The sequence below is a fragment of the Schistocerca americana genome, chromosome 4, assembly GCF_021461395.2.
Source record: "Schistocerca americana isolate TAMUIC-IGC-003095 chromosome 4, iqSchAmer2.1, whole genome shotgun sequence".
In the NCBI taxonomy this organism is placed as follows: domain Eukaryota; kingdom Metazoa; phylum Arthropoda; class Insecta; order Orthoptera; family Acrididae; genus Schistocerca; species Schistocerca americana.
Genome location: NC_060122.1, coordinates 779,167,404 through 779,183,881, shown reverse-complemented (window position 1 = coordinate 779,183,881; position 16,478 = coordinate 779,167,404). Strand labels below are relative to the sequence as shown.

General features: G+C 38.1%; 1 protein-coding gene across 3 annotated transcripts in view; it reads left to right on the top strand.

The window, feature by feature from the left end:
- LOC124613966 overlaps nt 1-16,478 on the top strand; it is a 520,281-nt gene that overhangs the window by 467,431 nt on the left and 36,372 nt on the right. For all 3 annotated transcript variants that reach the window (XM_047142754.1, XM_047142753.1, XM_047142755.1), the window contains exon 12: nt 6,145-6,427. In XM_047142754.1, the coding sequence (XP_046998710.1) occupies nt 6,145-6,427 (283 nt within the window). The remainder of the gene's footprint in view (nt 1-6,144; nt 6,428-16,478) is intronic.

Genomic DNA, 16,478 nt, shown 5'->3' with positions numbered 1-16,478 from the left:
CAAGCAGACATGTCCTGCAAATGAGGTGGTCACAAAGCTTTTGTTTACTGTGGATTCTTTTGTGAAGATGTCATAAATACAAGCCAACATTCAATGAGACATGTGGCATCCCACTGAAAGAAGGAGAAAAAGAAAATGGCATTGATATCTTGCTGACTGGTGAGTGAGAGTAGAAGCTCTCAAAAATATGAAGATAAACATCTATATTGACAGTGGTTCCAAAGACCACTGAACTGATAATGTGACTACCAGACTTTTGCACCAAACTTGCTTACTGAATTTTTTTAAGAGGAATTTTATGCACTGTGCGTGGTTTCCATCGGACCAGGATGGAAAAATTGAACCAAACTACGGCACCCATAAAATACGATCTTGGTTCAAGTTTGCCTTCCACTTTTTAAATGACCACTCGCAATAATTAATAAGGTTTCAGATGTAAGAAGCGAAGTACAGCTAGAAAAGATGTTCGTTTCACACTGCCTGTTGCAGAAGCTATCTGACAAATTTTTTTCAGAGTTTGAACAGAATAATTATTTTTCCACTTAAAATCAGAAACATTGCCACTCAACTCCAATTTTGCTATCAACTTTTTGCAGAAATACTAGAGCTCAGAAATTGTTATGAAAAATTTCATGAGTTGTCTTATAGGAACCTGTACAGATGTAAGTTTCAACTATACACACACTTTCATTTGTAGAGTACAGCATACTTTTCTTCCTTAACTCAGAGAGTGACGAAAATACACTAACATCACATTCAAACAACGAGCAACAACTGAGACAGTGACTATTAACCACCCACTTCACATGAATGGGAGGTTTGGGAAGTGGGAAACAGTGAAATTAAGCACATTCCTTACAGAGCAGAGCCACTTCTATTTTGGCCGAGCTTTCCATGTTTGTCTCTAAAACAAAGACAAGGGCTTGGTATCCTTTCAAATTCGACTTGAACGCCTGATAGAAGCCTCCTGAATGATCTGTTCTAACTGCTGTTTCTCATACAATCGATTAGCCCTTCATAAAGTTCTGGCTACATGTTTTTGAACTTCACGGAATACATCAAAATCTTCAGGTCTCCTAGTTGAGTTCCACTTTTTCCAGGCATTTGTTCTTTGGGCCACCACTCATCACAAACCTCTTTCCACCATCTATGCTTTCACTTTTTAACTCTAGGATTGCAGTATTAGCTGCTTGTTGGATTTTGGTGGCGATGTCTGTCCATTTATGAGATTCAAATGTCAGTCGCTGGTGGTATTGTTCCAATACGTTTTGATTGATTTTGAGCTTTACAACATCATATTTATGAATTTTAGTTCCAGTTTTGACGGCCTTATTACGAGGGATGAAATTCGTTGTGATCTTGGAGAGGTAATGATTTGAGACAAAATGAGCACCTCTCTGTACTGTAACATTCATTATTGCCTTAATTGCTCTCCTAGAGATTGCTACATGATCAATCTGTTTCTTTCCACACACATTGCCTGGTGATTGCCAAGTCTTCTGTTTACTTGGCTTGTGTTTGTAAAATGTTGACATTATCTGAAGATTGAAGAATCGACACAAATTTACGAGTCTTATACCATTTCTGTTGTCTTGTGAGCAGGATGCTTTCCAATTGTTGATCTGAATTGTGGTTCTGTTCCCAGGTGAGTGTTAAGGTCACCTAGTAAGATCTTTATGTTCTTAGATGGTATTTTCTCTAACTGTTCTTCAAGAAGATCCTAGAACTGTTCAACTTTCTCGGGAGTACGTCTGTTGTCCTCATTGATCGGTGCATGCATATTGAGCAGTGTGTATCCTTTGTTACTGCAGCTGAGAGTTAGGATAGAAAGCCTCTCAGAAGGGTCGAAGAACTCCACGATTGAACTGACAACCTTCTTACGAACAACAAAAGCTGTGCCAAGTACAGGTATGTTCTTACCTATTTTGACTACCTTTTTGCCTTTATAAATGTTATGATGATGACGAACGAATTATTGCCAATGTGAATGACTGGTGGCCAGTGCTAAATAGAAACATACAAATCTCTTCTTTGCATATACAGCAGGTTTGTCAGTGAAGTCAATAAGGAGCTGGCTGTATGGTTTGGGTCTACAACAACTAAAATAATTAGAAGTCATTGGTAAAAAATAGTATATTGTACTTAACTGGTGGTAGGAGTCTTCATAGTCAGGAGGAATATAATTACAAACAGAGAGCTATAGAGGCATCATATAGGCCATACTTCAACTGAGTGCCTTGTTAGAGGTTACTTCCTATCAGCTGAAGGCTATACTACTTTCCTACTTGACGTGCTGAGCAAGAGTGGACGAGCACTCGCTAGAGACTTGTTACAAGCCGCAGAGCGGCGCTAGTGGCGCTAGTCGCGACTTGCGGGTCCAGTGATACTAGTACGGACCACGGTCGATAACTGCAATCCCTAACAAGTGTGGTATCAAATGTTGGTACCACAATAAATCCTGTAACCTTCAATTGCCATTGTGTCTTCATCTAGGTATCTGGTCCCTTGAATGGCCAAGATAGTTATGTCATGTTTGTCCATCATCATTCTCAACTCTTTGTGTTGCCCAACTTTAATAGAGAATTGATGTTCAAAGTCCCAAAATAGTAATTCTGTTTTGTCTTGAATTTTGCATGTGTAGTCGTGTTTTGAAAGCATCTACGTGCAGGCTCCCCAGAATCCACAGGCCTGATTGCACTCCTAAGAGTGGTAGATTCCCTCAAAGAGGTACTACCTGGGGTAGTGTCCTTTTTGTGACGACATTCCGTGATGCTTGGTTGTTCAAACTAGTGTGGGTCGAACAAATCCTTCCCGGTAATAGAATAGAGGTTGTAAGCATACCTTTGGAGTCAGATGCCCTTCACAGCTGCTTCTCTGAAGAACAGATGCTGCTAAATGAAGATAGTTCATCTGCTTTATCCATCATTGGGACACGATTACTGTCTTCCGCCTTCGAAACCATTGACAAACTTCACCGTCACCCTGGCAAGGGCCCTCGTGAGGTACTGTCAGCCAGACCAGCTGAACCAAGGCTTTTTAAAGAGGTGTTGCTCCTCTATTACTCCCCCTCTGTTCTGGCTTGTGACAGACAGACAGCCTAGCTTTGGTGGGGTTTATGATGTACTATATAATCCATAATCACAAAGAAATATTTTTTGTGATCTGATTTGTACTTTCTACACTTGAAATCCTTATGCATTGTGTTGTGTAAGACTTCGTTTGTTTCCAAAATGGCTTAAGACAGACAGTTCCACTGCTGCCACATGGGGCATGCTCAATCCTGAGCACCTGTCAGCTGACCCGCAGGCAGGCAGGCAGCCTCAGGTAGTATAGGCTGCTTGCCACATAGTCTCGTTGCACCGTGTTCGCATCTCGTTTTGTCGTGTATGTAAGCCACTTGACCACCCTTTCCTGTGGGTGCTTGACTGAAGCTTTGCTCCCTGAATGCGTATTTGTGAGCTGTTTTCTCATCCATGGCTACCTCAGGCCAGGGAGAGGGGCACCCAGCTGTCCACAGGTGGACGTTGGAGAACAACATCTTTTAATGTATCAAAATGAGATGTTCAGCATATGATTGTATGTGTGGGAGCCCTGTGATTCTTTTGAATATGGTATTTGTATAAATACATTCAAAACCGTCTTGGAAAAAAGAGTACAATGGTATGTGCTTGTTAATGTTGGCCTTGAAACATGTTGCTAAAGCATTTGAGTAATATACTAAAATTGAGGAGTAATACGCTGAAATTGAGAAGCAAATCAGCCAAAATTTGCTGTTACCCTTGCTTTATACAACAATAGAACTCGGCACGAGGTTTTCTCTTAGTGGTACTTACTTGGCAGTACAGGAATCTGGAAGCATTATCTTTCTATTGTAACAGATTTCTCAGATGCTGTAGAAAAAAGCTTCATTGCCAAATTAACAATTTTATTTCACTATTCTTGTCTTTCTTTTCCAAGAGTTTTCAAATGCCATTAAAAAAGTATACTGTTCCTTAAAAAAGAAAGTTCTTGCTTCAGTATTACAATTAATACAGCAATTAATAGTGCTTGCAATTAACAAAATTTTGTGGTCCCATAGGTACTATCAGTTACTGAAAAATCTTCTGTTGATACCTTGAGTCTTTCATAAAATGAAGCGGTGTTACATCTTATGTGCCTCACCTTGCATAGTTGCGAAAAGAGTTCTCAGCTATTCCACATGTCACTGTCTTTGACTCAAATCCACAAATCACCTCAATTGTGTTGATGTTTTGTGTTTTGTTAAACCAATTCTCAAAATATGGCTTACCACTTCTGCATAGTATTCGTGCTTGGCCTGTGATGTTTGTGAGCTTCCTTGCTCCTACCTCTCTGTGCATAATTCAGTTTGATGTAGAAACTGATCTGCCTAGTACAGAATTCTGTTCAGAGTTGTTCCTTATTCACCGAGTCAAAGCATTTACTACCCAGCAGTCAAAATTGCTATATTGGTGCACACATAGATGTTCCCAGTTTTTCATAACAAGGGAACTATACTTGAAATAATTGTTCATAGTCAGTTGTGCAAGCAAGTAACTCAGTGCTTGGTGCGAGCCTGTGACATCATTCAATTGATTAATGATACTACAACCCAACACGACTGCTCAGAAACTGTGATGGAGGGAGATTATGTTAGGCATGGGCTCCACTCTTAGGGTTTCTTATTGTTCCATATATTTATTTCTACTTTTTTTGATCTGCTTCAGCAGTATTTCCTATGGCAATGAGAAGGATTCAATATGTTTCTGAATGTCATGAGACATTCTGTCTACGGAGCATGTGATGTGTAACACTGTTTACGATGCAGGAGTGATGGCTGTATTGTGGTGTATCTGATCTGCCATTGTTGCTGTTAGTTGAATCCATAATTTGTATAAATAACTTCTACAAATAAATAAAATATGTGCCAGCTAGAGTGCTGAATTGCGTTAGTAGCCTAAAGCATACGTGATGACGTGAATACTTTTATTTCTCTGATTTTGTTGAGGACCATGTACAGTAGATTTCCTTTATATTTTTTATTATCTTTCTGCCAATTCTTGACAGGAATAAATTCGATCAATACTTAGCTGATTATGAAAATGAATTAGATGGCATGTGGATCCAGTATTGGTTGTGAGGACCTGTGACATTTTCCGTTCTGTTTGACCGCAGAATGCTGAAATTGTAGGAGCTGTTGGTAAATTTGATTGTTTACATTACTCTTGTGTTACAAATTTTGTTTACTCAATGTAGGTGCTGTTCCTGTGTGTTCATACAGTAGTCACTACGAAGCATTATTGCAGTTTAGTGTTTACAGGTACTTTGCCGCATGCATTAGGCTGTATTTAATCTGTTATTAGGTGTCCAATTTCCAGCCTCACCAAATTAGTCCAGTTGTGCATAAGATCACATGTTACTGCTATAAAATAATACTAATTAATTAGATCTTTACAACTACTTGAAAACTGTACATCACCTAGGTTGAAAATTCCACTCCGTATTCTCCACAGAATGTTATATGTTTTAAAGTAAGTCTGTTTTTGTTTAGTGTACTTCCTGTTCCTTTTAGTATCATTCATGCAGCAACTGATTGTGAGATGTTCTACAAAAACTGTGGAACCTCTTAATTAAAGGCTTGTTGTTGCAACCGAAAATGTGTTATAATGTAGTATGTTGTCATTTACTTGCAGTGGCATCCGAGTATAAGACCTTACGTCATAGCTGTCAGTTCTTCAGACAAGGACAAAGTTTGAGTAGGAACATTGTGTTGCTGTTATTCTTTTGTAAAGTTTCTTGTTTGTTCTCATTTCATAGCCCACAAGTTTTCCTGAAATTAGTGTTTCAGTTTTAATTGTAGACGTATGTTCACACTTAATTATGTATTAATTTTCGCTGTAGGTGTGTTTTCATGTGTCAAGTGATAATCTTTCCTTACACCTTTCATCCTGTAGCGTAAAAATGTACTGAATGTAGAGTCCTTAGTTTAATCACGGTAGTGCAGTTGTAATGCACTGGTGGTTCAATATTATTTTGTGAGTGTAGAAAACTCTTAAAAGTGAGAGTATCCCAGTTCAATCCTCTGTGACATCCCTTTCTCATAATACCAGTGACCCCCTCATGGTACTGATGTTGTACGTGGTACAGAGGTGCGCAGTAGCAACGAACCAGAAGCACCTTCCGGACCGGAGACTGCAGTCACTCTGGAGCGCTTTCTGGCACGCAAACACCTACAACTCGAGTCGTGCATGCAGCGACAGGAAACACAGATGCACTGCATCGAGCACGACCTGACTCAGCTCCCATTGGCAGACCATGTGTTCCGCTCAAACCTCACACAACTGCAGGCAAGTGGCCCGATACATGCCAGGAAGGAAGAGAGACAAGCTTCAAAATTACACATTCCTGTCCTCACACCTATATTTATGAGGTATGTCCCAAAAATATCAAATTTCCTAATTTAAGTCAGAATTTCATTCAGCTTATTCAAATGTTTGCAGGTAAGAGACCTCACCAAGGCTTAAGCATTAGAGTACATTAGGTGCAGGAGTTGTTTAAAGTATAATTACTACATAATGAGAAACTGTGTGTGTGTGTGTGTGTGTGTGTGTGTGTGAGAGAGAGAGAGAGAGAGAGAGAGTGCAAGTTTGTTGTAGGCATGTAATTCACAGTCACACTTCTCTTTTTTGCCCAGTATACACCAGTCTGGTCTGAAGTATCACTTTATTTCAGTTGTTGGGAACTCTCATTTCCAAACTTGTATTCATTTTACCACGTTTACACTGTGTTATGTTGCAGATTTGTATTTGGGATGTCCTCTGTAAAATATTACTATGGATCTTTTGAAATAGGAAAATTTTGTGTTCAGTTTCTAATTCATAACTGTTACTTCATCCACATAATGCTATATTTATTCGCATTACTAGTTCGTGATTGAAATAGACAATACCAGACTCATTTTTTTACAACCAGGATAAATCTTTCACTCTACAACACAATGTTCACAGATTTGGACTTTCCAACGTGATTAAAACTGAGCTCTAGGTATTTGCCTCTTAAGGTAATATGAAGCTTTAATCCAACACTGAATTTCGATAAAGAACAATTTGGACAATGTAAGAATTCTGTTTTGCTGTCGTAGGCAAGGTCCTAGTGCAAATATTTTGCCATTGCTTTTCTCCAACCTATTGGTGAAGTCTTAAATGTGTACTAATATTATGTGAATCACTTTGTCAAGAGCCAGTGCAAGGTAATGTTATGTTTCTGGATGAATATGGGATGGAACAAAAACCAGATGATGATGAGCGCTCTTGGCTCTTGAATGATACTAAGGAGGGCAATGAACTTAAATCTTTCCAACAAATAACAATAATGGAAATTCCTGGATGGAGCAATACATAAAATAAGGGAAAGGCAGCCACCAACCTACAGTGGATCAAAGCATGGAGCACAGATACACTTCACAGAAAACGGCATTCCCTCTAGCTTCCTAATTGTAGCACTTGTTCTAGCAACAAATGGAAGGCTATTAATAATGTTATGTCACTCGTACCACTACATGCTTCACATATGTTGTAATTTAACCCTGCATACTGCTAGGCACTGAGGGATTGCATGCTTCCACATTGTTTGCACAATTCTAGTAACAAAAATTTCTTCTACTGCAAGGATTTTAACCAGTTTCCTTTGTGAAGAATGCCACAGCATTTTAATGAATTGCCCATGGGGACAAGTTTCATACATGAAGAGTGAATAAAATAATTTCGTCTTCCTCTTCTTCCCCCCCATCTCTCTCTCTCTCTCTCTCTCTCTCTCTCTCTGTGCAGTACTCAATACAGTTTGCAGAAAGGATATAATAGGGTTGCAATGATGGCAATGTGTGGATATCAAAACATACAGGATGGTGCTGGAAAAGGGTACACAGATGATGGGAGGAATGGCAGAGTGTGCAGCTTGAAAGCAAAAAAGTACTTTGAGGAATGAGAGTGACTGGAAACAGCAAGAGATAAGTAGAAGAAGGAAAATCTTTAAAAATAATTACTGTAACTGTAGTATCATGATGCCTAAAAATTAATCACCATAAGAATACACCACGAGGCATATGATATAGCTGTTAACTACTGATGAGTAATTCTTTAAATCATGAGGATGCAGATGTCTGTGCTGGTTGTGCCACATGAATTTGGGGCTGAGCTATTCAAAGAAGAAAATTATTGCAATGAGACTTTTATAGCAAGAAGGGGTTCTTGTTTATGGAAAGTTGACATTGCTAGTGATGTTGAGGGGGTCCAGTAACAAGCAGTGCTACAAAAGAAAGATGAAGAAAGAACTATTCACAAGTTCCCCTGGAGGGATGTAATTGTTTGTTATATGAAGATAGAAAATGCATTTATATTAACACAACTGAAAACTGCAAGACCTGCTAACTTGTAGAATATAGTTCCCTTTGCTTTGAATAAAGGACAGGTTTCCCTGCAAACTTGTAGGACATAGTTCCCTTCGCATGGAAAAAAGGACAGGGTTGGAAAATATGGTCTGGTGAAGATTTTCATAGAGAGGTCTTCCAATACCACGTACCAAAGAAGCAACACCAGAGTAAGATTAGGTGAAAATTAATCAGCTTACTTATTTATGAGCTTTTCATTTGTGATGTATGGATGGTAGGTTTTTATGTGCTTAGCTGAGTTGATAATTTCATTTTAAGTGCAGTATTCACACAGCTGGCCTAATCACCTTCACTGGTGATATAGATAATGGTATTGTGTGTGCCCAGTACTTAAGCTCCAGATTAATTGAAGGCCAGGCAATGAGCATAACTAAACCCATCACTTCATCAGCTGACAAAGATGACTAGGTTCAGATGTCAAAATATTGTGCTAAAAATTGTGCGGTAAACCCACAAAGACACCCAAAAGTGTGCTACGAAGCAAGTCACATTCTTTGTAATATCAAACATCTTTGAAAATAGGCACTGTGTAGAAATGGTTGCCCTACTATAGTTGTGAGTGTTTCACAAACCACAATACCTGTGTGTACTGACATCACTACTACTGGTGAATTTATGTTGTTGTTGTTGTGGTCTTCAGTCCTGAGACTGGTTTGATGCAGCTCTCCATGCTACTCTATCCTGTGCAAGCTTCTTCATCTCCCAGTACCAACTGCAACCTACATCCTTCTGAATCTGCTTGGTGTATTCATCTCTTGGTCTACCTCTACGATTTTTACCCACCACGCTGCCCTCCAATGCTAAATTGGTGATTCCTTGATGCCTCAGAACATGTCCTACCAACCGATCCCTTCTTTTAGTGAAGCTGTGCCACAAATTTCTCTTCTCTCCAATTCTATTCAATACCTCCTCATTAGTTATGTGATCTACCCATCTAATCTTCAGCATTCTTCTGTAGCACCACATATTGAAAGCTTCTATTCTCTTCTTGTCCAAACTATTTACCGTCCATGTTTCACTTCCGTACATGGCTACACTCCATACAAATACTTTCAGAAATGACTTCCTGACACTTAAATTTATACTGGATGTTCACAAATTTCTCTTCTTCAGAAACGCTTTCCTTGCTATTGCCAGTCTACATTTTATATCCTCTCTACTTCGACCATCATCAGTTATTTATCTGTAGGAATTTGGATGTAAAAACAAATTGCTATAAGAAGTTACACTAAATGAAATGGAACTCATGGCTGTAGTTTTCAGAAGGCTGATATTGTTTATTTTGGGGCATTATTGGTGCTTATGTAGTGAATTTGAGGTTCTTTGTGTCTAAAATTTGAATTGCTGTTTTTATTGGGAAATGGACCATGAGCTGCAATTGGTGAACTATAATGGATATTATGCTTCATAATTTGAAAGTAAGCCAGTCCAACATACTGACGGCATATCAACAATATCAACAGATATAAATGCTGTGCAGAATTATCGATTAGTGAATTTTTTTCTGCATTGAGGTTCCAGTTAGACAGCTTTTACATTTTTCCTTTAATTTTCGTTATGACTTCCTTTTCATCTTTATTACTTATTTCTGTTTTAATTTTCTCTTCCTTTCTGTTACTTCATGTAATGTAAATTTGCCATCACTTTGCTTAACCAGAATCTATTACATTTTTCTCTTTAAATTCAATGTTGACAGCCTTCGTACAGTAAATGCTTAAAGAGACTTTTTATTTGATACTGTCTCCTATTTCCACAGACATTTCTCCATGTAATTTCTTGTAGCTCATTGACTGTGTTTATGTGGCTGGAACTTTTCCACTTTCACTACCAGTGATATTTTTGAAAGTTATCTCAGGGCCATTTTAATTGAATCAACTGTGGGCTCTTGGTGAAACATTGTAACTAAACAAACACTTTTTTGCCTGTTTCACAAAGTTTATTATTTATGTTACTGCACAACCTAGGTTTTGGGTTATAAGCCCATTTTCAGGTACAGTAAACAGTGTTTGTTTAGTTTTCTCTGGGTGGTTACAATTACTGACGCAGAAACAACAACATATAAGGTCAGATTTAATTCATGCTATTTAAAGGTAGCATTGAATTGAATTGAATTGATCCTGTAGGATTGTTTGGTGCACAGTAGATGTACATGCAATATGGGAGACGTCAAAAATGGAAAACATTCGTTATCAGGTACTTCCTAAGCATTTTTCTTACAGTCTAACATCATTGATTATAGAGGATGATTGTACAAATTTAATGTGATAAGTACTATTCAACACTGTAAAATTCCTTTCCCAACAGAGAGTCTTTGAGAATCTTTGGAAAGTTAGTGTCATGTACACTGTCATGCAGACTTCTTAGTAATTTGATACCTGAGCACTGAGATCCTTTTTCAAGCATTGCCAGTTGATGGGGTATGCTTCATGTGTCATTCTGTCTCTGTTTGTTGTGGATGTGTAACTGTAATGTGTAATCCAGTCTGTGCTATCTTTTGTGATATATATTATTGTTTTATGCATCTACAATTATCTAAAACTTACAGATACCTAGATATTTGTAGAAGCTTCTGTGTGTTTCAGAAGTCGTCTTTCTTAACAGATTCTGTACTTTTATTTTTACTTTATTTTGTACACACTCTTTTTTTGTTTCTCAAATGTTTTAGTTTCCCCACACTTATACTTCATACTGCTGGTATGGTTCTAAGGGTCTATGATATACTGTGCCACTGTGCACACTGTGATAGCTGCTTCATTATGAATATGATGCAGCAGAGTTTCTTTACAGGCAGAATTAATTTGTTGTTTCCAATTGAGCTCATTATCCACAGTAATACCTAAGAATCACGTGGTTTCTACTTCTTTCAGCCTTGATTCATTCTCCTCTAAACTCAAGTCGGAAGAGTTCTCTTTGTTTGTGACCACTGTACATGTAATCTTTCTTTATCTTTGTAACCAGTCCATTTTCCAAGAGCCATTGAGCCGTAATGTACAGAAATGTATGTTTTGCTGTCAAGTTATTCCACATTTTGGTCACTATTCAGTATTATCAGTCACCTGCATACAATATTTTATTCTGTTACTTTTCAACACCTATAATCATTAATGAATAGATCAAATAGCAATGCCTCCATTACCAATCCATGTGGTACTCTATATTTGATGACTTTGGTTTTTGACTGGTATGTTTTTCCTATTGATATGAACTGATAAGCGAAAACAGTATGACCACTGCCCACCGTGACATTCGATACTGCCTGGTGATGTTGTGGGCACGTGATGCAATAACAGAAATATGTAAGTGGAGCAGACGTGGATGGGGGGATCAGCCTAGTGAAGATGTGTGCTGCATATGGATAAATTCATTGAGATAAGTGTTTTTGACAAAGGGCAGATTATTGTTATGCAGAGCCTGTGAACGAGTGTCTCGAAAATGGCGAAACTGGTTGAATGATCAAGTGCTACTGTCATGAGCACCTACGGAAAGAGGTAGGAGGGCAGTGAAAGTACCACTAGGAGCTAAATGGTTGGACGTCCACGACTCTTCATGGAACGTGGGGTTTGGAGGCTTGTTTGCACTGTAAAGCAGGATGGACGGTGACCTGTGGCATCTCTGCTGAAAGAGCACAAAGCTGGTCCACATACAAGTGTTTTGGAGCACACCATCATCATACAGTATTGAACGTTGAGCTCTGCAACAGAACATCCCCACATGTTCACGTGTTGACCCAATGACCTTGACTGTTGCAATTGCAGTGGGCATGGGACCATCTGGATTTGACTGTTGATCAATGGAAATGTGTCGACTTTTTGGGTGAATCACTAGCTCAATGGTTGTCTCCACAAATGCCATCATTCAGGTGAACAGCACAATGCAGGCTGTTGGAATCAGTATTATATGATGGGTGACGTTCTCTTGAGCTTGTATGGGACCTGTGGTAGTAATTGAAAATGTGCTGATAGCCGTGGTGCACCTGCATCCTTTCATGCTTGATGTCTTCCCCAACGTCGATGTCATCTTTCAGCAGTATAATTGTCCATGTCTCGGAGTGAGAACCATGCTACAGTAGTTTGAGGAGCATTATAGTGAACTCACATTGACATTTCAGTGACCCACTTCACCTAATGTAAATTCTGTGGAACCCAACAGGGTCATTGTTGGATACCATCACTGCATACGCAAACCAGTGCCCCATTATTTATGCAAATTACGTGATCTGTGTATAGTCATCTAATACCAAACACCTCCACAAACCTACCAACAAACTATCAGATCCCTGATGTGCAGAATCAGTGATGTATTTGGTTCCAAAGACAGATGTAAGTATGATTCTGTCCACTCCCCTAGCCTGCCCTCAAATAATAGAATTTTCCAATTTTCATTTCAGGGTCGCTGGTGTCAAATGCTTTGGAGAGACCAAGAAACATGGCAGATATAACTTTTTTTCATCTAATAAGAACTGTATAGTGTATTCTGTCAGACAGGCAACTGCTGATTCTGTAGATTTGCCAAAACCATGCTGTGATGGTACAGGAATGTTATATTTGTCTATTTAATCAATTAATCTAGGATACATAAGCATTTGCAGGAGTTTTGAGGAACTTGAGACCAGTGAAACTAGGCTGTAGTTGTTGGGATCATTGTTGTCCCTTTTCTTGTACACAGTCAACACCCTGCTTATCTTCAGTTTTTCGGGAAAAATTTCACCTCTGATTTATAACTGCTCACTGTGCAGTGTTGATGTGATTATGTGCTCACTTACTAGCTTTAATATGTGAATTGATATGTCATCACCAGTTGACTTCTTGGACTTCAGTCTCTTCTGTACAGTTTTTCTCATTCCATCATCTTCTGTGACTGGTTTCAAGAACACACGTCTGCTTTTTTTTTTTTTTGAAACCTCAGTAACCTTTCTAGTATTAAAGAATGGAAAGTCCAGCTTGGAATATCAACAGTTATGGAAAGGATGGATTGCTACCCAGTGTAAGGATGAAACACGTGAGTTGCAGGCACAATGGAAAGACAGTTACATGCTAAGCATTTGGCCAGGCTTTCATCAGAAAAGGAAAACATGCACGCATTCACACAAGCAAGTGCGCGTGCATGCTCACGCACGCACACACACACACACACACACGCACACACACACACACACACACACACACACACACACACACACATGACAACTATCTCTGGCTGCTGCCCAGGCAGGCCCAGTTTTAAGTTCTCTATCACATTTATATTGTTATCAGTGAGTATGTTGGCTATTTCTCAGCCATCTTTAAACACTGTGTTCTTTACTTCTATTGAACTGCTCTTTGTTCCTTTGTTTGCTCCATCTTTTTCCTTTCTTTCACTGTTAATTACATTCCAAGCTGTTGTTATCATGTTTTTGAGTTAACTATGGTGGTATTAATTTCTCTTGCTGTCTTATTATTTTTCAGCACTTATTTTTCTGTGTTTTATAGTTTCCAGCTTCTCCCTACTATACGAGAGCATGCAATTTCCTACACATTTCTGTTATTTCACAGATAATCCATTACGTTTGACCTTGCAGCTTTTCTTGTCTCTCTCTACTTTGGGGAATGCTACTTTAAAATTGTGTTTAATTGTTGTAATAAATGAGTCATACTTTCCATTTACATTCTGCACCTATGGAGTTTTATTCCATGTTTCCCTTCTTAATATTGTTCTAAAGATTTTGCTCACTGTTGATATTGATCTCTTTTCGTGTTCATTTTGATTCTGATACTGTGTTATGAAGCAAATCATCTGCCCCATACTAATAATAGTAATGCTGTTGTCGATAACTGTCTGACTTTGGAAAGTCGCTCTAGTTGGTGTAGATATTGTTGGCACGATATTATACTGTATTAATGATTCTTCAAAATCTTTTCTTGTGTTTGATCATTTTGCCATGTCAGTATTTAAGTTTCCATGTGTAATAATGTTATATTCTTAGTAAGATGCTAATCTCACCACCTGGTTATCAGTGCTTAGTCTATGTAAATGCTTGGCATCATTCCCTAGGCAGTTTTCATATAGAAATTTGTTTGGATCTATGAAAACTGTACGGAGATGATCACATTGTTCTTTGATGGCTCAGTTTATTATATTTGTTACTCACTGACCTTTATTTTACGATTCTACTAAGTATCACTCCGGATCCCACATAGACACTTGTTGCTGAGTGAATCGTGTTTGTTCTTTTGTTAGTAATTTCTTCTTCACTGCTGCTTCTCAGTGAATTTTTTCCAAAGTGTTTAATGACATCATGTAATTATATTGGTTTCAGAATCTAGTTTTAAAGTCACTTGTCTTACGTTTACCCTATTTTTAAAATTTTTACTTGAGTTTTTGATTCTAATGCCTCTACCTGCACATTGATTTCACAGTTCGAGAGAGGGATATTTTTCAGCAGTGAGCCTCAATTATTAGAAACTCATTTTTGTTCCCTTGCATAGCTGTGGTCTTGTCTTTTATTTTAGTTCTTTTTTTTAGTCGATATTTTTGTTTTTAGTGACTTGGTGTCATTTTGTAGTAATTTTATAATTTCATTTTTTGAATCCCTGCACTTACTTGATCGGCTGATTAATCATGTAATAGTAGTTGCATTAGATACATAAAACACCTTTCATCACTGGATTTTCACATTTTCTACAAGAAAAACTATTTATTTTTGCCCTTTTAATGAGAGTGAAGTGTCACTACAGTTTTCTGTCACTGCATCAGAGTGTCTAGAGGCAGCTAAAGTTTGTTTAGTAATTACTGACTGTCACATCAGATTGTTTAGATGCAGAAGCTTGTAGAAGAAAGGAGGTTTATGTGTGGCAACAAAAAGTTTAGAGTGGTTATCATGACACAGGGAGTTTAGTGGGACTTTCTGACCAGGTTACCTAACAATACCTCATACCCCAACACAGACCTAAACTCTGTCACATTCTCTCTAGAACATTACAAATGCCATAGAGCATCATTAGTTTTGTTTGCTGGATAAAAACATTTTGTGCGTTGTATCTTTGATCACAAGAAATTCTGAGTACTTTTTGAGGAAAGGACTGTTAAGCTGTTTCACTTTGAGCGCAGTGTTTAATAATGGAGGTGCTTAAGAGTGTGAAGCCCTCTTGCAGATAGTAAACCCTATAGACTTTTGTTAGTGAATATTTAGGCGAAGGCTAGGTGCATGTAAAGTAGAGATGACCACATGCTAAGGTTTGCTTTCATTCTTCTTCATGGGAAGGGGTTTAAATGCACTGACTTATACACACACTATTTGAGCCTTTAGTCTGTAGGTGGGTATGGTGTAATTAAATTTCTTGCTGTGAAGAAAGTTTACAGTATGAATGTTAATATGCAAACTGTTCAGCAGTGTGGGGCAGGAATTTATCCTTCTGGAATATTACACATTTCAAGATAATATGAAAGAATGGTATCACCTCAGATTGTTTGCAATTTGTAGGGTGTCAGTTACCATCGTACAAGTCAATTCTCAACAAGTGTAATTGGGAATTAATTATGTTATCACAAATTCTATTAATGGATCCTGCTTAGTCTGCCAATAGAAGTTTATCATCCTAAGTAGTGTTCATCTTAAAATCTACAACTACTTGCATGAGCATCATGATTTGACAACTTCCATGTGTTATTGAGCAGTAATAAAACTACTACACTCCTTCTTTATTCACGGTTTCTGTTCTGAATATCATTGTTACTGTGACTCACCCACTACATATGTAATTTTCGAGAAGAATTTTCCAACACAGCATCTTTATTAGAATATCCATTCAGTGTCCATAATTTATCATTTGTTCAAGATGCATTAATTGTCACTACTGGATTGACTATTGGTTACTCACATAAAACAAATTCCTATGGTCCTCTCTGTAATCCCATTGTTTATATTAGAGCAAAACTGTGTAGAATCCATTACAATTTCACAATATATGCAGACATGTTGGGAATGTATTCAGTTGTAGAAATCATTGATGTGCAAATAAGTCCACACACCTTAAATTTACGTCCTGAATCTAGTCAA